Source organism: Pristis pectinata, chromosome 1 (assembly GCF_009764475.1).
Source record: "Pristis pectinata isolate sPriPec2 chromosome 1, sPriPec2.1.pri, whole genome shotgun sequence".
Taxonomy (NCBI): Eukaryota; Metazoa; Chordata; class Chondrichthyes; order Rhinopristiformes; family Pristidae; genus Pristis; species Pristis pectinata.
Genome location: NC_067405.1, coordinates 101,776,701 through 101,802,078, shown reverse-complemented (window position 1 = coordinate 101,802,078; position 25,378 = coordinate 101,776,701). Strand labels below are relative to the sequence as shown.

At 38.5% G+C, this 25,378-nt stretch overlaps 1 protein-coding gene across 3 annotated transcripts in view; it reads right to left on the bottom strand.

Moving 5' to 3' along the window:
* The window catches only part of dph6 (diphthamine biosynthesis 6), a 212,506-nt gene that overhangs the window by 108,800 nt on the left and 78,328 nt on the right, over positions 1-25,378 (bottom strand). For 2 of the 3 annotated variants that reach the window (XM_052025476.1, XM_052025485.1), the window contains exons 6-9: positions 15,971-16,032; positions 12,533-12,627; positions 9,100-9,193; positions 5,547-5,694 (exon numbers count right to left, since the gene is read on the bottom strand). In XM_052025476.1, the coding sequence (XP_051881436.1) occupies positions 5,547-5,694; positions 9,100-9,193; positions 12,533-12,627; positions 15,971-16,032 (399 nt within the window). Of the gene's footprint in view, positions 1-1,403; positions 1,517-5,546; positions 5,695-9,099; positions 9,194-12,532; positions 12,628-15,970; positions 16,033-25,378 lie in introns of those variants that run through there. The other variant, XM_052025487.1, reaches the window with a different exon arrangement.

The following is a 25,378-nucleotide window of genomic DNA, read 5'->3' as shown; positions in this document are numbered from 1 at the left end:
TCCTGGCATGTACCAAACGCTTACCCCGCAGGTCAACCAGCAGACTGTTGGCGCGAAGGAAGTCTGCCCCAAGGAGTGGTTGTGTAATGGCAGCCAGGGTGAATTTCCAGGTAAAGTTGCTGGTGCTGAACTTGAGTTGCACCGAACGGGTGCCAAAGGTCCGGATGGTGCTGCCGTTGGCGGCTCTGAGGACGGGTCCTGGTGTGTGGTTGCAAGTCTCGTGGCTGTTGGGAGGCACGACCCTGACCTCGGCCCCGGTATCTACCAGGAAACGACGGCCGGAGCGCCTGTCACACACATGCAAGAGGCTATCCGGGTGGCCAGCTGCCGTAGCTATCAGCGGCGGCTGGCCCTGACGTTTCCCGGAAACCTGCATGGTGGCCGGCACCTGCAGGCGTCTGCGCCCCACCGCTGGTGGTAGAAACACCATTGGTTGGTCGGTGTCTCAGACCTGGTGGCGGATGGGGTGTGGTCGACTGCCGGGTCTGGCCTGCTGGGCCGCTGGGTACGTGGTGTGGCAATGCGATTGACAGACGCCCCGCTCTCCTTCTTCGCCCGCCAAAGGATATCAGCACGGGTGGCCACCTTCCGGGGGTCGCTGAAGTCGGCATCCGCCAGGAGCAGGTGGATGTCGTCGGGTGACTGCTCTAGAAAGGCCTGCTCGAACATCAGGCAGGGTTTGTGGCTGTCTGCCAGGGCCAACATCTCGTTCATGAGCGCAGAGGGGGATCTGTCACCCAACCCACTGAGGTGGAGGAGGCGGGAGGCCCGTTCGCGTCGGGAAAGGCCGGAAGTCTCAAGAAGGGGGGTCTTGAACTTATCATACTTCTCCTCCTCCAGGGGCGCCTGGATGAAGTCCTCGACCTGGGCTGCAGTGTCTTGGTCGAGGACGCTCACCACGTAGTAGTACTTGGTGTCGTCCCTGGTGATCTGGCAAATCTGGAACTGGGCCTCGGCCTGGTCGGACCAGACATGTGGCCGGAGGGTCCAAAAGGTGGGCAGTTTAAGGGCTACTCCCTGTACCTCTTGTTGCGCAGACATCGTGGGTCCAAAAATGTTTGGGCCCGTCGGGGTCACCAATGTAGCGGCTAGCTACACTACTACAGAATAAAGACACGGAGTCTGTTGCTTGGAGTCAGAAGTCGATTGATCAACAGGGGCGCGGTGTGCCTTTTAATACCGAAACTCTTCCCACGCTTCAGGTCCTGCGCTGACGTCGCGTGCGGGTCACCTGACCTTCCCGCACGCGGGCTTTCCTAGCCCAACGATGGAGAAGAAGGAGGGCCCCGCGCCATCTTGGGTCGGGGCCTCTAACGACACTCGCGATCTCGGGAGCCGGTTCGATACCGGTAAGGTGAGTCGCCACAGTATACAATATACTATCTCATGCACATCATTACTTTGGGGAAAATCAGCTATAAGTTTTGTTTTGCAGATAATGGTACATTTGATCTTAGCACAAATTGTTGTTCTGGTATTGAGGGCAGTGGCATTTTCCAAATCTATGCCTATAATCCTGTTGGTTGCAATGCATTATTCTAATAATTTTTGAACATTTGTATTGTAATAAAAACAGATTATTATAACTTTTCAAAGTTGATATATAAAATCATAAAGGAACTACAGTATCTTTACAAGTGTAAAGGTTAACAGCTGAGCCTCATCCTGCACTAGTCCAATGTCTGTGTTTACTCACTTTGCAGCAAGCAATTGCCAGGAATTCTGACTGCTGTTTTCCGTGTTTTGCAAACTGACTCGAATAATTGGACACCCACTGATATTGCTCTGAGATCAAATAACTTGACATCTACCAGGAACCAAACGTAGGCCTTCCCAGAACAACATCATCAGTGACACCCACATCACTCTTAAGAAGTCTATTTCTGTGCAGATAGAATCTATAACACAATGACAGCTTCAAATCTCTAATTGCACTGTTACTTATTCTTATTTATACAATTTATTCCTATTTATACAACTTATTCCTCAATGGTTTAAGAACTTTACATGTTTAAGAGCCTTGATCTACGTCTTTGTTATGAATGCATTCCTAATTATCTGTCAGACCTCAAATATAAACCACTGTAATTCGGAAGAGGATGTCAAAGGAAGAGTGTATATATAATTTTGACAATTAATGCTTTCCCTATCACTGGGATATTCTTCAAAGTTAAAAATCTAAATTCTGAGTTTGAAATTTAACTGGGACAAAGCCAGTCACCAATTTCTGCTGAAAATAATACTGCAGATGTTTGATAGTTTCCATTTTTACTCAGCAGGCATATGGTCAACTAATTTTACCAGCTCCATCCTGACCAAACCGTGCTCTTCCTTTAATGGCTGCGGTTGCAAAAATCTTCACCTGCAATGTCTGACTTCCGTACAAGGTCACAGGAATAGATTATTTAATTATTTACCCCTAAAACCTGCTTCCCTATTCAATGACATTATAGTTGATCTGTGGTCTTTCATATTTCACCTTTACCCCATATCCCTTAACAAATTTGATTATGAAACATTTATCAATCTCAGATCTAAAATTAACAAATGATGCTGTAAAAACTGCTGATTCTTGAACAAGGATAAAAAATTTTACCATATAGAGCATATAAAAATATTTCATAACATCTCTCCTGAACAAAGTAGCTCCAATCTTTAGACAGTATTTGAAAGTCCGACAAAGGCTAACATAAGCTTGAGGAACAGCACCTCATTTACTACCAAGGCACATTACAGCACTTATAACACATATCAAATTCAACAACTTCAGGTAACTCATTTTTCCTGTTTCTATTAGAACTGGACAGTTCTGTTGCATGGTTATCCATTTGGAATGTTAATTTATTTTTACTCTGCTCACAGCAAGTCTAATCTGCTGGGCAGTTCCAGCCTTCTCCTTTTGATTTCTGTTCTCAACAACTGCTCTGACCTGCATTTCACAACTTGAGCATGCCCTTTTGTTTGTTTAGTCTATTAACCATATAAATCAAACATTGGTATCATCAGGGCAAACCCACCTCACCGGCTCAGAGGTATCCCCCTCGTCCAATCTACCTCGCGCATGTCCTGACAGCTAAAACTAACTTGTCTTCTCAGTTTTTCAGTCCTGAAGGATCTTTGACTGGAAATGTTAACTGTTTCTCTTTCCTCAGCTGCTGCCTAATTGCAGAGTGCCTCTAGCCTTTTCTGTTTTTACTACTAATTTTTGGACTATATTCCTAGTGCTAGATTCTCCAACTAGTGCAAATAGTTTCTCTTGATCCATTCTACTTATTTCCTTCAAAATCTTGAAAACTTAATATTAAAAAAATAGCAGGAGAAGATAATCCTCTCCTTTAAGTCCAACCTCCTTTTCAATTTCCATATCCTCAATTCCTTTAGTACCCAAAAAAGCTGTCGGATCAGTCTTGAATCTACTGAGCATTCACAGCTGTTCTAGCTGTCCGAGTAAACAAGATCTGCCACATCTCAGTCCTAAAGGCCAATTTATCCTGAGACAAAAGTTCTACACTTCACAAGCATAAGAAATAGTCCCAGTACTTCCCTTGTCAATCCATTTCAAATTTCATTCACTCCAATGATAACTCTCTTGTTCTTTTGAAGTTCAGTCAACAGCGGCTAATATTACTCAATCTCTCCCAGCATCCCTGGAATCAACTTAGCATTTCTGTACCAGATCCTAGATAAGCTTATCCTTCTTTAGACAGAGAGATTTTTTAAACAAAATGTTATTGGCCATCACTAACTGTCCTTGGCATCTGAATGGTTTGCTAAGCTATTTCAGAGGGTACTGAAAAGTCAACAACACTGCTTGGTCTGGAGTCACATAAAGGCAAGACCAAGTAAGGATGGCAATTTCCATCTCCTGAAAGACATCAATAGACTAGGTGGGTTTTTATGACAATCTGGTAGTGCTGTGGTCATCATTGCTAAGCACAAGTATTTATGTATCCCAAAATGAAAATTTAAATTCCACAAATGCTATGGTGAAATTTTGAATTCCAGTTTCTGTATTGTTACCTCTGGTTCAATAGTCTGGTAATGGAATTGCTGTACCACCAATGCACTCATTACTCCTAAAAAGCTCTCTCTAAAGCCCTGCACAATCTCAGCAAGGCATCTTTACTGCCATACTTCCTTTTAATAAGTAACTTGCTTTGGGAGGAATTTTTACGGAGATACAGGAGAACCTAAACAGTATTATTTTGAAGGGGCTGCAAGAGCACAGGGACCCAGTGATGCGTATTCACAGATCTTTGAAGCTGGTATGGCAAGTTGAGATGACGGTTAAAAAATGCATAAGGCACCTGGCTTTGTAAATCAAAGCAATGAACACAAAACCAAGCATGTAATGATAACATGCTGCAAGGGGCTGGTTATACATCAGCTGTAGTATCATGTAAAATTTTGAGAACCTGCACCTTAGGCTGGTTGGAGAAACCCCCTGGAGAATTACAGATGAGGTTTTCAAGGACGACACCAGGGATACAGTTTGTAGGACAAATGAGGAGAGGCAATATTAAGTAGATGGTAGAATTTTAAAGAGAGTGCAGGAACAAACCTGGGGGCTGAGGGTACATAACTCTGAAGGCTGCAAAACAACTTGAGAAGGCTGTTATAAAGGCATTATAAACAGAGGCTTGCCTTTTTTTTAAACAGAGGCACAGAGGACAACAGCAAGAGATTTATGTTGAATCATTATAAAACACTTTGACAGGATAAATAAGGAGAAATTGACTGCAGTGATAGAAGGTTCAGAACTAAATGACACAGATTTAAAATGACTGCTGAAGGAACCAAAGGTGACATAAGAAGCTTCCTTTTTATCAGTGGGTCATTGTGACCTGAAGCACAACTTGAAAGGGAACTGGAAGGAAATTCAATGGCAATTTTCTAAAAGGATAAGCATTTAAGAAGAAAATTATTACTGGGATAAGAACAGGGGAGGAGATAAATGCATAGATTTTTCGAAGAACCAGCAAGTATACAATGGATCAAAAGGCCTCTTCCTGTGCTGCAACACTAATGATGTTCTTCATTTATGAGGATGTATTGGACAAACTGCAATTGATCACCTCTGAGTAGACAGAGTTTAGAAGAGACCGAATTGAGAACCTTAAAATTACAAAAGTTTCTTTTCTAATATATATGAGAAACCATTTTCTCTGGCAAGCGAATTGGCAACCCAAAGTCACAAATCTAATACAATTGGCCAAAGAACTAGACAGGAAATTAGGATATTAGTGAGATGTTAAGGCCAGGAATACATTACCTATAATTCTATAGGAACTTGCTGACAGCAAATGGACAAATTTGAAGAGAATTAATTTGCAGAGTTATGAAGGAAAAGTTGGTATACAAAATAGATTTAGACAGTTCTATCAAAGAGACAGCACAGGCTCCTTCACAGCAGTAATCTTCTAGAATCTTTAGTGAAGCAAAGCTATTATTATTTATAAATACAATAAGTTGCCATTTAAGCGCATTTTTCATTGATTGTCCATTATTAGTTAAGGTACATGACTACTTTTTGGTCATGAACTTACCAGAGTCAGATGGATTACTTGAGGTGAGATCCCAGGTGACCTGTGGTTTTGATAGCTCTCTGTAATCATCATTTTCTGTGCTAGTCTCCTGATTGAAGCAGGATGAACAAGGTTGCAGAGCACCAAGTGCTATGCCAGAAGGTACATGCTTTAAAAAAAAAGTCAGTTAAAAATTAATTTCCTCTTCATGTAAAATATGTAACTGCATTTGGCTCTATTACAGCATAGCCACTTCAGTGGCCTTCCCGAAGTGGCAGCAAGTGGACATGGCTGATGGGAATGGCAGGGCATGACTAACAGGCCACTTACAGTCTTCAGAGATCTGCAGGAGATGGCTGCTGCAATGTTAAAACTAAGCAGCAGGAGGTCACCACCGGGGACGCCATCAATCATCCGATTAGATGTTCAGAGGAGAAACCCACCAGGGGAGTGGGAAGGAGGCCCAATGTTTTCTTGTGGGGCATTCATTCCACATGAAACTGGAAGAAAGACTGCCCTCCTACTTGGATTCTGCCTGGTGGGGGGGGTTTCAAATTGAACTAATGGTTTCAAATCTGGTAGCAAATCTGGAATTTGCAGCCATTTTGACTCAATATATTGTGCCCTGAACATTTCAAAATAGATGCATTAGCTATAATTGTTACCTACCATAAATACCACAACATCATGCTTCTTCATAAATTTCTAACTTTTGCACAATGACAAGGAACTCCTCAGTTAACTAAATGTGTTGTGACATATGTGTAATATATCAAGATGCTGTTTTACTATTGATGTAAAATACCATTTGTTTTACTGGTGCTGAATACAGAAAATATTCCAAAAACATGCTTGTCTCAGTTTAGCTGCAAAAAGTTTGAAGAATTGGTTCACTATTGCATCATGCAGAAAATCAAGGGATGTGTAGATTCCCAAAATGTGCAGAATCATAGAAGCATTATGGTACAGAGGGCCATTTGGTCCACGAGGTCCATGGTGGCTCCCTGTAGACCAATCTATCAATGTTATTCCTCCTCCCTTTATAGCAAAGTGTGTTTAATACACATATTTAAATAAGTATGTCCTAAACTATGCAAAGTCTGTTAAATTCTTCTTGAAAGCCTTGATTGTCTCTGCATTCAACACCCACCCAGAGACTTCCAGACTATAACCATTCTTCGCAGAAAAAAGGTTTTCCTTGATGTTGTAAATTTTGCCCTTCCTTTAAAATCTCTGTTGCCTGGACCTTCAACCATCCATTCTCCATTTTCAGCTGAGTCAAAGGTACCACTCTTGAATATATTACATTATGTTTAATGAAAATTTTTAAATAAGTCAGTCCTCAACTATACAATTTCATTGAATATCTGGTCATATGCAAATAAGCCTGATCAGAAATGAACAAATGAAATACTTATTAAAGCTAGCTCAATTTTGAATATGGGTTGCTGTTCACCTCTATCAAATTTGCCCTCAATCATCTTTGCCCCAATAATGGAAAATGTTTTTTGATCAAGTTCCAGTTTAGTTAGCATAAAAAATATGAAAATAGAGCATCTCCTTACAAAAAAAAACAAATCAAATCCTCAATCCATCCATGAGATGCTAGCTGCCAACTGCAGACTCAGCCCCGTCTTAACTTACATCAAAATAAAACTGGCTAACTTGTGGTCTGGCAAAGAATGCTATAAATGTATAAATGTGATACAATATGTAATAAAGTCCAAAACAAGGAGAGTGGAAATTCCATTACATTGGAACAGTATTCATAAGTTCTATCTACAATCACAGCTGCTTTTGTGATTCACAATTTTCAACATTTAATCTTGAATCTCCCAGGATTTCAAGTTGTATGTTCATTACATTTCAACAAAATCTTTTCAAATTCAATCGCTGGACCATATCCTTCTAAACAACTGTACTGCTTTCAGTACATTATTAGTCTAAGAGTTTCTGCTTTGAACACCAGCACTGATCTGGGTGCAAACCACATTCAAACTTGAGCTAGTTTTAAGAAGCGTTACATTTGCTCATTTCTGATCAAATTTATTTGCATATGACCAGATATTCAATGAACTTGTGTAGCTTTGTATAGTATAGGGCATACTTATTTAAAAATTTGCATTAAACATACTTTGATATATCCAAGAGTGGTAACTTTGACTCTACTGAAAAACAAGGCTGTCACAAAGAAAGCAAGAAGTTTGTCTTTGATTGCTCGTGCTGAACGGGTACTTGACAAAACTCAAAGATTCAGTTTAAATGACCTGTGCAATCCAACACGCAGGTGAGCAGAATCAATAGCCTCTGCTCTCATACACAATTAATTAATAGCAGCAGCTAAGGTTCTCAAAAGTGTCAAGTTTATAACATAAGGCAACTTTAATGTGACTAAAAAAAAATCCATATAGAACAATTCACTGGTTACACAATGTGCACGAGTCAGCTTGCAAATGTAAAAAATTGAAATCTTTTAAAATATATTTACTAATATCCTTGCACTTAAAGAAAGAGTTGAATTTTACCAGTCTCTCAAATCCATGTAAATGAGCAGAAACTCCCCATGATGATTCATCTGATCAAGCTTTGAAACCTTCATTAAAATAGTAAACTTCTACAATCATTAATTTTTGTTTCCAATATAACATTCTAGAATATTTGATAAATTAAGATCCAAAATCCCAGGGATGAAAAAACTATTTACAAGTGAATATGGTATATAAAGTTGATATTTGGACAAACTTTCAGAGTCATGTTGCTGCTATAAATTGCTCCTTTTGTCATTAAACCTCTGCCTTAACTTAGCTTCCTATGAGACTATCTGGCAAAATTCGAAGTGAGCTGAAATGGTATAGGTCTTCTCAAGCAATACACAAAAACGTCAGCCTAGATTTCATGCTCAAGTTTCTCCAATGGGACTTGAACCATCCGACACATAAGCAACTGTGGTTGGTGCACAACTACATGAAGTATTTTTTTCTAACATGGTGTTACAGTGTATCGATGAAACTGCTTTAAGTTTTGAAAACTGGTGGAACAAGAATTGTTTAATGTACATATAAAGGATCTTCGTAAGTATACAGAGCTCTGACCAAATGAAAGATTCTAACAAAAAGTAAGATAATTACTCTGGACTTTCTTGGTCTCTAAATTGAGAGGTTACTGCTGTGCCATACATTTCACAAAGTGACAGAATAGAACTGTGATATCGCACATCTAGCTTGGTCAATTGAAATATGGCATTCTACAACACAAAGCAAAATGGTTAATTTATCCTAATTCAAATTTCAGCATTTGTGCATTACCTAACAATTATAACTCTGTAATACACCGTATTTACTCAATTAATTTATGAAACAAATGATCCCACATTCTGCCAAGTTAGTTCTGTACACCAGTGCAGAGGTTCTGCAATATGTCAAAAGTAATTGCTGCTTTACCAATTCAAACGCAGCTTATATTTAGAAATATTTTCAATCAATCCACATATACCAGTCACCTTTGCATTAAGTATATCACATTTTGGCATAGGTACATAAATTCTACTTCACGAAAATAACATAATGATACTTACAAGGGGCTTATCCTCCAGATGCAAGTTCAATAAACGAAGGTAGCCCACAGGTGCAAACGCATCAGCAGAATGAATAACAACATCTGAGGAATCACTGGTTAAAATAAGAACATAATTGTAAGCATGCCAACAGAATCACCAGAAAACATTACATTGACAACACAAGCTGTGTATCATGTCAAACTAATACTTTATGGTGAATATTGATCAATTGCATTGCTCATTAAGCAAACTGTTGTGCAAATGTTCCAAACATTCTGAATCCACTAAGTTCTGACTTTGGTTACATGAATTACAAAAATCTTGCCGAGTTATTCGTAAATACCACATTTTGTAAAATAGTTCAGAATGCATTCACTCTAAGAAGCAACACCGGTTCATTTTCTCTTCTTTTATAAAGCACATCTCCATCTGAACAAAGGCAAGAGGCACTGTTTGCATCAAGATTTTCTATCACTCCAATTAAGCTGTCCATTTAGTGAAAGACACAATTAAGTCTGACAGTAATGGGAAAAAGGTGCAATTTACTGCCTTTTTAAAAATGATTTCAACATTTTATTCATTTGCCTCTGCTTTCTGTCCCATTCCAGATTCCACATTCTTTAGCCCTTATGACTTGCCTTTCATTACAATCAATACGAGCTACATCAAAGAACTCCCATTATAAACAGCTACTAGCCCCATTTTCTATCTGGTTGCTTTTAAATTGGCTTTTCCCTCACCATTCTATAATTTCTCCATGTTATGCATATTTATTGCTTCTAGTTTTCCTTTTCATTCTTGTCGTAGGTTTGAAAAGATAGGATTTCTGTTGGAATGCCACCTCCTCTGACTTAGAAACTCTGGTCTCAGTTCATCAGTCATAATGCCTGCAGAGATCATGCGAACAAACAGATGAACTAGTGGCCTCCATACAGCTACCTATATTCCTACGTGTGTGAATAAGTTGCAGGGCTACAAGGAAATAAGGAGGGGTTAATGGGATGGATGGGATTGCTCTGTGGGGAGCTAGCATTGACATGATAGGATGAGTAGCCTCCTTTGTTGTTATGAGATAAGTACTTGCACTTAAAAGTGATTTTTTTTTAGTTCCTTTAATGTTCAGCATACATTTAGTGTAGAACAATTACATAATGTATTGATGAAGATTTCTGATAAACAGTCAGCAATGTGAAATGTTAAGTTGTGTCTCCTTGACCAAATAAATAACTTCAGCATTTTCTGATTTTATTTCACATCTGCAATACAGATTAGAATTTATCGGAAGGAATACAACATACTGTTTGGGAAGAATAGGATGAAATGGAATCTAGGGTGTCTAATTTTATATCAAAATAAAAACTACAATAAACATTTGGGAAATTGATTCGAATCCTGATGCTCCTGTATAATTGTAGGGCTGGTTCCATGACTTGCCGTTCATTAGCAAAGCCTGGGAGCAAGTGCCTGGGCAACACTGCTTCTTTAGATGAAGATTTGTACCTGGAGCTGAACATTGCTTTCAATAAACCCCTACTTATGACCATATAAACAAAGGGAGGGTCATTGATGAGGCTTGCCACCATTGCTTTGTCTTGCTGTTGTCATCTGTGCCTTCAGCTGCCTTGGCCTTAATCTCTTTAACCCTTCTCTAAGGCCCTCCTTAAAACTTGCAACCTTGATTAAGCTTTTGGACACTGATGTTACTTGGTTTGGTATTGAGTTTGCCTTATTGCATCTCTGGCCAATATAGTTATGGGAGTGTTGCAGTGGTTGCAAAGTATTTTGCAGAAAAAATTCTTACAAACAAAGACAGAAGAAAAACAGTGGAGGAACAACCAAGAACCACAGCCACAAAGAGCTCGAGGTTGCCAAACCAACCGATGGTGTGCTGGCAACTGGCCAAGATTGAAAAGAGTCAGGAGCTTTATCTTTAAGCAGAAGGAAGATGACACAGGCTATGGTCACAAACAGAACAGGGAGACCCGCTAAAAGAAATGTTTTGACCACTGATTGGGAGAGACAATGACTATAGGACGAAGCAATGAACAGAAAGGAAAGAGTAGCTCCACAATAGTGGGTGGGAATCAGATTTAATTCACATTTCTAGAAGAGGATAAGTGGTATCAGAAACTTTAAAAAAAACAAACAAATGTGTAAAAGAACATACAGAAAGTTTTGTCCGCAAAGTAAAACCATTGTGAACAGAATATTAAATGGAGGCATACTTTCTCTCAATGTTCAAAAAGGATGCTTTCTGGATTAAAGTTAAATTGTACAAGTAAACTGTGCCAAATTTCAACAGGCCATTGCAATTTTAAATGTGACTAAGGAATTGTGCAAAACATTCAGAGTTGGCATTTGGATTTAGAACCAAAGCAGCTTTTGTGTATAGGAGATCATTCATGTCAATGCCAAAACTTTGTAAATCCAATCCAAAATTAACTTTAATGGTGTGTTTTTTTCTCTCTCTCAGTTATCTCATTTATTTCTCTCCTTTCAACATTTACCTAATTTTCCTTAATGGAGCAATGACAACTGTCTTGATCATTCCCTGTGGCTAATCGTCCCATTATCCAACGACCATCAGAATGTGATATGAAGTTTAATGAGCTTGCAACTTGAGTTTTTGAAGACAACGTACAAGCCAGTGCAAGATGGTTACAGTCACGCAAGCATTCATTTCTATTAATAGTTTAACCTTGAAAATCATTATGATTTTGAACAAAAACCAATTAGCAGGACTAGATGCCATCAATGAATAGACTTTTTTTTATCTAACACTTCAGTCAGGACATTTTCATTAAGATCCTCTCTTATGTCCTTTTGTATTCAAAATTGCTTCCTTAGTTCCATAATTTTTATATTTTTTTAGAAACAAATTTGTCTCTTTTATAGGCCACTGGGGTCTTTGGCAATCAGCTGTTACGAGGCTGCCCTTTCTTTTCCCTGTTCATCAAGTAGTGTGCTTCTAGGAATTGTCAAAATTGACTTAATATGCATCTTCACAATTACTAATAACACCACCAATCAAAATGGCTTTTATTGACAGTGAATATATATGCTAGGACAGCAAAATAATGCTCTGCCAAAAACATGATTATTTCAAAATAGAATAAAATGAATGCATTTTAAGACATTGCACAAAAAAGAATTTAATAAATGTACATTTTTCATTAAAATTACAAAATTAAAACCCCAGTAATATATCGTTAATGCACAGTCATAGATAAGAATTATACAAGTTCATTTGCAAACTTAGCAAAAATAGATTTTAATTTTTGTGTCATTGCCATCTTCCATTATCATGAAGTATAAATTCCTGACAAAAACAGCTCTCAAAACAGACACAAATCAGTCAATGAGTATAGCTGTTCCAAGCAGCACTTTGCCAGTATTTAAAAATGCACAAATATATTCAGATGGATTTTTAACTGAGGAAATAATAACTCACACAACAATTCGCTTCCTGAATAAAGGACAATCCAAAGTAAAGGTTTCATACTCTCCACCTTCTCCACACACATGCACCCCGTACTTCTGAGAAATCTGCAAAAATGTATCTGTTAGTAAAAGCTTCACACTACAGGAAAACAGTGCAATGATATTACTTGTGCTTTGTTCTGCCTTTTTCTTTTTCAATCTTTTTATTAGTTTTCAAATTAATACAGATTAATATATAACATCAATGTTTGTACATGTAATACAAAGAGATCAGGAGAACAATCATGGCCTAGATAATCATAAAGAACAATAAAATATAAAAAATCTGTAGATCCAACTATCTCTTAGTAAATGAATATAATATAAAAGAAAGGAAAAAAAAAGATTTATTATATAAAAAAAAGAAAGAGAAAAAAAATCCCCAAATCAATAAGAAAAATTATAAACAATATATCAAACCAAACTAAGCTAAACAGAAAATTTAAAAAAAAACAAAAAAAAAGACTGGACTAAAATTTCTCAGTGGAAACAGAGCAATATTATGTCGTCAACTCCATTCCCCTAAATTGGAAAGTTATTGAAATGGGATCTATATCATGTGAATAAATGGACTCCAATTATCTTCAAATTTAAGCGAAGGATCAACAGTACCACTCCTGTTCTGCCTTGATGAGAGTTTCATTTCTACTCCCCTTCAAAATACATGTTTAAAACTGATACTACCTTAATTTTGATGATCAGCATGTTTTTCCTTTACTTTTTGTTATATACAGCACAAAGATTTTTTTTAATGCAAGAAGCACCGCACATCAATGGCATCACAGCATAATAAAACATTTTTCACCACATGCAGTCTTCAAAAATGCTATTAATTGTGAATATTTTAAAGAATACGACTTCAACATTAAACATGTCTTTGTTATCAAAATTCTCTATCATCTGGTCTAATCTTCTAGATTCCCCTCATAAAATATGACAGCATAGAATGTACAGCCACTGGGTTATCTTGAACAGAAGCCTGCAAAGATGAGATGGCTTCAGCATGTACTCTAACTGAGCTGGGTTTAAACCCAAAATCAATCAGACTACTAAAATAGTAAAAAAAAAATCACAGGAAAACCACAAACAGTAGGGGGTTGTTCTGATGCTCTTGGCATCAAAGGGCAAATATTTCCCGTTTATTGTTATAAACAAGCCATATGGAAGGTGGCTTTGAAGACACATCTTCCAGCAAATCCCAAGCTTTTTGATTTAGCAGAAAGCTATCAACTTGAAGTAGGAAGGATTAGTTGCAAGCTCCCTTTTTGCATTTTGGAAAGATAATGCTTTCTCCTTTGGAAGAAAATTTACGTTATTTAAAAAGAGTAATTAACTGAAGGTGTACCAAATATATAACTGACTTCCATGGAAACTAGTCCTCTGGAAACCAAAAAAAAGTTTTGAAATTCCCATGGAACAATCACTATTGTTTGCACAAATGGAATTAAGTATCTTTTACTTAAGCAAGTTAGGAAGCTGTGTGCAAAAGGTGAAGATTACTGGTTCCCTTTCTCTGTAAATCTCACATTTTCCCATAATTCACTTGAAATTCCAATAGGAGTTTGAATGCCTTTTGTTCCCAGTCTATCTGTACTTCTCTCTTACCCAATGCTAAAACTTCATTTTCAACACCATTTCCAGTTCAGGCTTCCGTTGTTTGTCTTTAGTGCTTAAAAAGGTCAAATTTTAGAACCATTCCTGGAAAATAGCATCAGAATGGAAATATTGTCAATGATATGAGGGCAGAGGGAGCAGGAAACACAAACTTATATGAACAGGGGGTACAGAAAAGGCTAAGATGACTTGAGGAAATTGTGGGTTAAGGAAAAGAGAGGTCAGAAAGAGTTATAGGAAAGGATGAGGATTTTGATGTGTTCAGAGCCTTGCTGTTGGGGATATTGGGAATAGTCCATCTATCCTGCCGATGATTTGGAAGATTTTCTGAAGTGCTGTGGTATCCAATGCTTTGAGATACTGCTGCAAGTTATCCATGTCCCTAATGCAACAAGGGCCAGCGCCTGATAGTCCATGTGCTTGGTGCTGGATTTGAGATCTTGGTCTTTAAACACTATTCTCTAAAGTGGAAGAAAGTTGTGCTGGGACATTGGAAATGGCAGTGGATTGCCTCTTTACAGAAAGTATCACTAAGGGGCAGCAGATCTAAGAATGGAACCCTTTGGATCAATTCATTCTCTTCCTCCGTACAAGTTTAAAGTACAGTCTGATACAAAGGCTTTTTGTGGTAATATGCACTTTCCCTATTAAAAAGATGGTGGCATCACTAAATCATGATAAGTAACCCAGATTCATATTCCTACAGGGAATCTGGCAGCTCCACGTCATCCAGCAGACCAGTAATCTCTGCAGACATGATCATTTTTCTGAAATGCTGTGTGCTTTGTTTTTCAGTTCTGATACTTAAAATAATAACCCCAAAGCTCCCTGCTGTGGGTTAAGATACAGGGGTTACTGAACGACTATGACTGGATGATTTAACTTTACTAACAGTCACAAAAAATTTAAATCTTCCATGGCCAGGGAAAGTTAAGTTCCCAACTTCACAGGTCACATTCTCTTACTCCTTGATTGTAAATTCATAAATACACCTGAGTCGAGTCAATGAATAATGCAGGGGAAACAGAGGGAGCAAACCCTTTCAGAGACTTCGTTCTTGTAATCTGCTATAAACCACTTGATTCCACGTAATTCAAGAGCTATGGCTCCATGCCAGACCTCCAGTTCTTTATGACAGAGACAGACTGCCATGCAGGCTTTTATGACACACAAAAAAAACTGGAAAATCCTTCTCCCAAAACTTGATAATCTCCATCAGTTCACATCAGGGAGTGAATGAAGTAAATTATAGATTAATGCATGAAGACTTTCAAGGACTGAGGACACTGTACCAAAGGTAGGTCATCAGACTTCTTAATTCACAGCCACTTATTTCAAAATGTCAAAAAAGGGGTTTTAACAATTTGATCTTAAAACTCAATAAAAAGCAAATATTCTTTGGAAGCCAAAGTGAAATCCCATCCGAGATTCATTTAAGAAGTCAGATTTTAGTTTAAAACATTTCTTAGACATCAGCTTTTATTCACGCTTTCCAATGCCTTGAATAAGGAGGAACATTTAAGACAAAAAGTCAGCATTTGGCAGGCTGCCTTGAGATTGTAATTCATGGTGGTTAGCTGTCACCAGCATGTTCTGCAGACAGAGACATACTTAACTTTCAGATGAACTGAGGCGAGTTGACTTGACTACAAGAGATTCACATAGAATTTTTATTTCATTCAAACCATTTACAAAGGTAAGGTTTCACAGTTGGAAGCAGTTTGGTTGCATGAACTGGAGAATAGCTCTCTATTTATCATCTCCCTTTTCTCCCAATGTTTGGAAGTCAATTTACCTGATTGAGATGTGGTTCTATCTGATCCAAAGTTTTCCCAAGATGCTTCTCTGGATCAAGACCTGCCAATTAAAAGTGTGTTTTAATGGGATATTTTTTGAGAGCCATTTTTAAATGCACTTCAAAATCTCCAATGCCCCCCCACCCCCATAAAACAAAATCAACTATTAATGAAAGACAACAAGAAGAGGAAATTAAGAATTAATATAGTGAAACAAAATGTCACGGCTTTGATCATCAATGACCACCACCAGCATCAATAGGCAAATAACTCTAATTCACATAAACAATGCTAAAACAAGCAATAAAACAGGTTTTGTTAATGGTAAAAGTACAAGGTGAATTTAGGATAATCATCTGACAAGAGTTAACAAAAAAGCATTTATTAATAAGTGATGAAAAGCACTGCCAAATTTTAAAGTAAAGGACAGCATAAAAACAAATGAAATAGGAGCAGAAGTAGAAAAACAGCTACCTGAACCGGCTCTGCCATTCAATAAGGTCACAGCTGATCATTTAAATGGGTCTGAACTGCACTTTCCTACCTGTTCCCCATAATCTCCACCTCCCCAAAAGACCAAATATCAGACAATCTCAGCCTTGAGTGGATATATTGACTCTACAGCTCTCCAAGGTGAACAATTCCAAAGAATGAATCATGAATCAGGCTCTCTTTTCATTCTTCTCTTCAATATACTTTTCTCAACAGACAATTTTGCATATTATAATAAATATTCAAAGGAAACATCACATTTAAACAAAAATATTTCACGGCTGTGCAACATGCTTCTTCTGTGACAACTATAAATTCACCATTTCAAACTCACTGCAAAACCGGGTATTTTGCCACAGTTCCAGTCTCCAGAGCATGAAAGTTTCATTGTTACTACTCCAGTCTAAACACAGCACTGATCTCCTGTCAGTGAGCTGCCATCCTTAGAAATTGTGAGGACCAAAGCCTCACAGACATTGTACTGTTAGTTTTAATGTTGGGATGCTGGTTCTTTGGGACTAAACGAGGGGATGGAAAGAAATCCATAAAAATTGTCAGAATTTTGGACTGAAAGCACCATGTGGGGTATCAATTTTGATAGGGTTCCCACGATTGTTGCAGTATTTTTGGTGGATTTCTAGGAAATCTCAATTTTTCAAGGGCACCCCTACAAAGAAAGTGCACTAACATGTACTCTCACCCACATTGTTTAATTGGTCAATTTTGCTACTATTTTCATGATTCACAAAAAATTAAAAGAAATTTCCTATATTTAGAAGAATATAATTTACTTTGAAGTGTATATATAGAATAACTATTTTGTTTAATTTCTTGTAAAGGAACTGTGGCTATTACATTTATTACATAATGTATTAAAATTTAGTGGAGGTAACTGATTCTGTTCTCTGCCAACTTTGGTTCTCCAGCAAGCAATAGATCTCATTGCTTTCCCAAAGAACTCTCAAATTTGTGCAATCATCAGCTCAAATTATTGGCAATTTGTCTCACAGCTGAAACATTTCAAGCCCCACGTCTCACTGGTTTCCTCAGCCAAGTGAACTCATACCTCTGGAGCCACCTCTCAGTAAAGGCAGACATGGATGAAGAAATGCACCTCTTTCAATGTGTTAGCAGAAATTTTAATCAACTGGGGAAAAAGTTTTTTTTTGATCAAGCCTAGTCTACCGGCAGCAGTGATCTCTGCCTCCTATATTCTTGAGACCTGAACAACCTATAGCAGGCATCTCTAGGCATCGAAAAAATATCACGAATGCTATCTCTGAAAAATTCTCCAAATTCACTGCAAAGGTAAGTGAACCAACTTCACTGCCCTTTCCTCGGGCAACATCCCTGGTATCAAGGTCCCAGCTACACACTGTGTAGACTAAGTTGTTCATTTGCCCTGACAGGCGACTCCCAAAAAGACACTCCACTCCAAGCTCTGTCATGGGAAGAGATAGCCAGGCGAAGACAGGAAAAGATTCAAGGATGTGCTCAGTGGCTCCTTGAAGAAACGCAAGTTTCTCACTGGCTCCTGTGAATCGCTGGCCTGTGACTACTCAAAATGGAGGAGCAGCATTCGGGGTGGCATTGAGAACCTCAAACCACCTTGCAAATTACTCACTCCCTTCCCACCATCCGCCACCACCAGGCCCATCTGTGAAAGAGTCTGCAATTCCCACATGGCCTCATCAGCCACCTCTGAACCACAAAACCAGGGCGAACCCAAGGGTCTGCCTTAACAAGATGATGAGCAACTCTCAGCTCAGCTTTGAGGTAGATTACTAAACAAAACTTGAAGATGCATTTTAAGCAACTTAAGAAAAAAAACACTGTACCTTCTGAAACTTAAATCATGTTTCTGTTGAGAAATCCGGAAATTAACACTGAAAAGAACAAAGTCTAACCTGTCACCACCATGAATAGAAAAGACCTATTTCCTTAATGCTCTGGTCTGTAAAAGGCATCAAGCTCCATCTAACTTAGCTTTATATATAAAAAAAGGTGCTCACTGGCTCAATTCACTCTCTGTGTTCAGCTATAAAAGTTGAACAAGAGCAGCAATTAGTGCATTGCTGTTTTCCTCAGTGCTCTAGGCTAAAGAGTATGAGTAAGAAGTCAGGCTTCTCATTGCTGGTCATTATCCAGTAGCTTCTGGGGCAAAGTATACATTTGTAGTTGGCAAGTAAGGACAGGCTCACTAATTTATCCTATGATTAGAAACTGCAGCACCTATGATTAGTAGTTTAACTTTTCTGCAAACATTCTAGCCATACAATGTTTTATGTCTACTTTCTATGGTGGACAGGACAGTATTCTGGTAACATAATGCCAATTGTAAACTATATATTAAAAGGTAAAATTAACAGAAAGCAGCTCTCAGTGAACATTTCATTTCATTGTCCCTTTTGCAACATAGAGAACAACAAAGCAAGCTACTCTATCTAAATAAATCAACTTTACAGGGTTGCAAATTCCTGAGTCTTGTTGGTTCTTGCCACAGGTATCAAATTTGTTCCCCCAATGATTATTCCCTGCTCACTGTCCATGTTTCAGATCAACAGGATGTTGCCTCCCATGATACACAATAACGCTGATTCAACATTACACATATAGGCATGACTATAATGTAATAATGCACAATGGAAGGGTATTTTTTAAAAAAAATCATCCTCGTACTGAAATTAACTTTAAAACTCCAACTTAGGATAGAAATGAACTAGAAATGTATCTAAAGTCCAACTGTCAAAAACCTGAAGATTAGTTCATGATTTATCCACCTCCTATCTCTCTAAGTATAAAGAATGGCCCCTCGGGTAAGGTATTAGGAAGCTGGATGATCTGAAGATATGTGGAATTGCAACCCAGGAACAAACTGTGCCTGTAGGTGAAGGAGGGAGAAAATTGGTTATAAGACATCAAACAAGTACATTGGCAGCTGTCAAGCGAAGAAACACGCAGGGAAGGAAAGAACCTTGCATGGTGGAAAATGGTATTGGCACTTAAATCACTGCCTATTATCTAACCTTACTATCACCTTCTTAGCAATACAACATGGAAGGCATGGAATATATATTGCAAATCTACCAATTATCTAAATGAGTATCAATAAAACTGCAGATGTTGCTAATCTGAAGTAAACACAGGAATTGGTGGAAATTCTCATCTGTAATATTGGCTAGGTTTTTCTATTTCCATTAGTACAATGTGACCTACTGGTTATGTCCCTGCAGCCTTGCTGTTGGTAATGCATAACAATCTTTTAGTGCTTCCATGAATCCTTTTGACTTGGCCTCAACCTTCGTCCTATCCATCCCTCCCATCACCTGTTCTAAAACTTAAAATTACCTTTTATGCCTTCCTATCCCAGTTGTGATGAAGGGTCTCTGACCTGGGATGTTAATTCTGTTTCTCCTTCTGCAGATGCTGCCTGGCCTGTTGAGTGTTTCTAGCATTTTGTTTTTATTCCAATTGTCTACAGTATGTTATTTTACAACTTATTCACTAGTGACAATAAGCAAACTGCTGAAATCTCATTAGTGACTTCAGAATCTTTTCAGATAGATCATGCAACAAATATACGATTATATCAAGTCTACATTAGGATCAGCACTTTTCCTGTGCAGTTTACTTGAGGAGAAGCAAGGAAATATAAAGGCAGGATCACTCAGGTATAAGATACATCTTTTTAGATTCTTTTTTTTTATGAAAAATGCTGTTGTACACCAGCAGACGTCAAGATTACATGTCATAACCATGTCTACTGGGAGCTGAATTTTACAATCAACATTGATTAGGAACTTAGTCACAATAGGGAACTCATCGTCTAACAGTCACCAAAGAAGTGCTGATTTCATTCCAGTAGTTTGGCAAGAATTTTGCCTATGCCATACAGAAAATTATATTATGCCAACTTGGTCTTCAGAAAATTTGAAAATTTAATTTCATCTTCACAATGGATATTTTAAACATACAATAGCAATAAATATTCTAATTTTTCTCTGCTAGAAATCAGTTTGTGACATGATTAATACAATAATTGAAGGTGCTGATAATGAATGCTTGAAATATCTAAAATATAGGTGTATGTTCTATGCATTATTTCCATTCAACAATATATGGAAACATACATTTAAAAAACAGGACTGAAATTAAAGTATTTTAATTGTTATGGGACTACTCATGAATGTTAACATGTCAGGTGCAGAAAGTGCTTTGTTTACAGAAGTTAACCTTAAGAAGGCTGAAGGCAGTTGGACTTGAACATCACAGGCTCTGTTGAGTATATTTAACTGTTCTGTCAGAGAAACTAATGCTTATACTGCAGAAGTTAAAATGTACAACTCCAACACAGATGGCACAAAATTTTACGTGTCAAAAGTGTCACAAAATCCATTACAGAAGGTCTGAATTCACTGTCTCTTGTACAGCAGAATATAGCCAGTTTAAACACGATCTTTATCGATCTAAGGCTGCTGACATTACTCCATGCGCAGGGTATGCAGATATCAAGAAGTTGACTGTTGCATTTAATTGAGACTGTTTGAAGCTTGATCCAGGTTATTTTTCATATGTGCCTTGCCCTAAATGTGGAGGGAACTTCAAGTGAACATTCTAGAGAAGTGGGAAGGTTGTTTCTCGGACTAGAGGCCCATGACTAGTGGAGTGCCTCAGGGGTTGGTGCTGGGACCATTGTTGTTTGTCATCTTTATCAACGATTTGGATGAGAATGTACAAGGCATGGTTAGTAAGTTTGCAGATGACACTAAAATAGGTGGGATCATGGACAGTGAAGAAGGTTATCAACAATTACAAGGGGATCTTGATCACCTGAGTAAGTGGGCCAAGGAATGGCAAATGGAGTTTAATTCAGATAAATGTGACATGTTGCATTTTGGCAAGTCAAATCAAGGTAGGACTTTCACAGTGAACGGCAGGGCCCTGGGGAATGCTGTAGAACAGAGGGACCTTGGCGTTCAAGCATGTGGTTCACTGAAAGTGCACTCACAGGTAGACAGGGTGGTGAAGGCAGCTTTTGGCACGCTGGCCTTTGTCAGTCAGGGCATTGTGTATAAAAGCCAGGATGTCATGGTGCAGTTGTAAAAAACGCTAATGAGGCCACACTTGGAATACTGTATCAGTTTTGGTCACCCTGTTATAGGAAAGATGTTATTAAACTGGAAAGTGTGCAGAAAAGATTTACAAAAATGTTGCCAAAACTTGAGGGACTGAGTTATAGGGAATGGTTGGACAGGCTAGGACTTCATTCCTTGGAGCATAGGAAACTGAGAGGTTATCTTATTGAGGTGTACAAAATCATGAGGGGCATAGCTAGGGCGAATGCACTCAATCTTCTTCCCAGGTTTGGGGAATCAAGAACTAGAGGGCATAGGTTTAAGGTAAGACGGGAAAGATTTAATAGTAACTTGAGGGACAATTCTTTTTTTAAACACAAAGGTTGGTACTTATGTGGAATGAGCTGCTAGAGGAAGTGGTTGAAGCAGGTACAATAACAACTTTTATAAGACAGTTGGACAGGTACATGGATATGAACGTTTTAGAATGTTATGGGCCAAACGCTGGCAAATGGGACTAGCGTGGATAGGCATCTTGGTTGGTGTGGACTAGTTGGGTTGAAGGGCCTGTTTTCTGTGCTTTATAACGAAAGTATGAAAGAAAGTATGAAGTATGAAAGAAAGATCAGAGACAGGGCAATGTGTAAGCCTGGAAAAGAGTCAAAAATGTGAATATTAATATTCACACAAGAATATTGTGAGTGAAACAGTGAGAATACATTTCTAAAAATAGATTTTACCCACAAACAATCACCTGCAATGCTCATGCATATTGCAAATACCTTTGGATCTGCTCCAACAGCTACAACATCCATATTTCCATTATGGTATAAAGAAAATTCTACACAGTCTGATCCCACAGATTTTCTGATAGCATTGACTCTGTATACTGCATTGGCTATCATAGAGTTGAACAGCATAGAAACGGGCCTTTCAACTCACCATGTCCATGGCAACCTTTTTGCTCACTTACACTAATCCCATTTACCTGCATTAGGTCCATATTCTTCAATGCCTTGCCTATTAAAATGCCTCTGGCAACAAGTTCCAGATAGCATCCATTCATTGTGTAAAAAAACTTTCCCCTCAAATCCCCTTTAAAACTCCTTCCTCTCACCTTAAAACTATTCCCTTTTGTGTTTGCTACTGCTGCCATAAGAAAAAGATTCTGACTCTCTGCTGAGACACAAGAAATTCTGCAGATGCTGGATGTATCTGGAGCAATACACGAAATGTGCTGGAGGAACTCAGCAGGTCAGGCAGCATCCATGGAGGGAAATAAACAGTCGACATTTCGGACCGAGACCCTATCACCTGTTCTCACCTATCCCCTGCCTGCAAGTACTCCTCCTCCTCCTCCCACCTTCTTATTCTGGCCTCTGCCCTCCCTTTCCAGTCCTGATGAAGGGACTCGGCCCGAAACGTCAACTGTTTATTTCCCCCCATGGATGCTGCCTGACTTGCTGAGTTCCTCCAGCACTTTTTGTGTATTGCTTCTGACTATCTGCCCTTGCTATGCCTCTTATAATTTTACATCACTCTATTAGGTCACCCCCCTCAGCTTCCTTTTCTTCAGGAAAAACATGCCCAGCCTATCCAATTTCTCCCTATAACTAAAGTCCACCAAACCAGGTAACATCCTGGTGAATTTCCTCTGCTTTTTCTCCAGCAGAACCACATTCTTCCAACAGTCTGGCAACCAGAACTGCATACAATACTCCAAGTGTTGTCTAACCAGTGCTTTGTAAAGTTGCAATGTAATGTCCCAACTATTATATTCTATGCCCCAGCCTATGAAGGCAAGCATGCCAAATGCCTTCTTCACAACCTTATCTAAGGATGTTGCAACTTTCAGGGAAATGTGGACTTGAGCCCCAACATCCTTTTGTCCGCCAACATTCCTTAGCGCCGTATCATTTACTGCTCCCCTCTTCCCTCTATTTGACTTCCCAAAATGGGTCACCTTGCACTTGTCAGGATTTATATCCTAGTTATGTCTGCCCATGACAATAAATATTAACTTGAACTTAAATTCTACCTGCCAACATTCTGCCCAATATCAATGCAAGTTGTTTAAGGAAGTTATTTCTGGAGCCAATTAAAGAAAATCATCCATGGGGGGTGGGGGGAGCCAAAGTGGCTTAAGCTTTCTTCATTCAGTTGTTATTTAGTGCCTCCACAATTAACCTTGCCTGTGAAAAGTTAAATATCAGGGAAGCATATGTGGGAAAGTGATATTATTACATTAACTTAATCTGCCTCCCCCACCCCCCAACTGTCCTCCCAAAACCCCACTTCCTGCCAAGCAGAAGTAATTTATGAGTAGCTGCCAGCCTTGAAATGTTTGCGTAATGATATGCAAAACCATAGTCAATATAATTGGAGTTTTGGAAATGGACATCGACATCACTAAATATAGTAAAATTAAGCAATTAAAATTAATTAAAGAACTCTACTATGATAATTAAATGACTGACCTTGACATTAACATCTATCCAATTCTTAACATTTATCAGTGACTTTAAAATCTGCTTTCTTAGACAGAATCTATTGTAAATCAAAATTAATTTATGAAAGAAAATTGTGGTATTGTAATCTTTCAGCATTTCAATTAGCTTTTTTATATTTTGTTCAACTAAGTGTAAGATTGATATTTAAGTATTCCACAATCTTTGGTTTTAAATAAGAGTGGATCAAAAAGGATGGCAGCGTTCTGAAATATAATCTGAAAAGTTGCCATACTATTCATTAAAATGTGTTTGATATAAGTAATGGCTCTCTTTACTAGATTTACAAATGACTGATCAATGAGAGATGATGATGAGCAATTTAATGAAGGAAAGAAAACAGCAAAATGAGAAAAATAAAAAGAAACATGCTTTGTTAGTTTGTGAGATCCATTATACTTTTCTTCATAGAAACACTGAAACAGAGAAATAGAAACAGAAGTAGGCCATTCGGCCCTTTAAAGCAGCAATGTCATTCCTAATACTAATATCATGGCAAATTTTGGGTAAAAGTATTCAATATTCAATAACATTTTTTTTGTTTCTCCCCAAATGCCTTTGCATCTCAGCTTGAACTCTGCTTTTCGTTTCCCGTTCCTCCTGTGCAGACAGAGGGAGAAACAGGAGAGAGGGGACAGAATGAGATGGATAGATGAATGATGAAGGAAAGCCAGTGAAACCTACACAGACAGGACAAGTTAAAAAAAATTAAACTGGAATGAACTGGGTAGAGACCACCTGAGAAGCAAAATGGTCTGTTGCCACAAAAGAATAGCATCTAACAATGAATGAAGTTGCTATTTGCAAAAATAATGAGCTCAATCATGCTCGATCCAGTCCACCGCCTGTGTTCATACACCGCACTTATCCTGCATCTGCACTTTTTGAGGCCTTGCAGGGCAACCAAACTGGAGGTCAGGACGATACAGCCATCCTCTCAGGTAGAGCAAACAGTCAATAGCAGCTAAGCTACAGGCACCGGATCCCAAGGCTCTATCCCTCCTTGATGGCCTTTGAACTGTTTCTAAATGTTCCCGATAAAGAGACGTTGAGACAATGTTAAAATAGATATAAATAATTTACAATAAATAAACCTACTTATGTCATTTACAGGTCTGGAAATTCATTACATTAACTATAAACATAAAGATAAAAAATTAAAAAGTCTCAGACCACTTATCTGCACTCACCCTTTTCAATCACAACTGCATTCAAATGAATGGGATTGTGCTACAAACACGGGCAATCGCACATCTGCCTCTCAGCTCAATGGTGAGCCCAGTAGCGAAGTGGGAAGTCAGATTTACAGGCACAGATGTCAGAGACAAGTTGA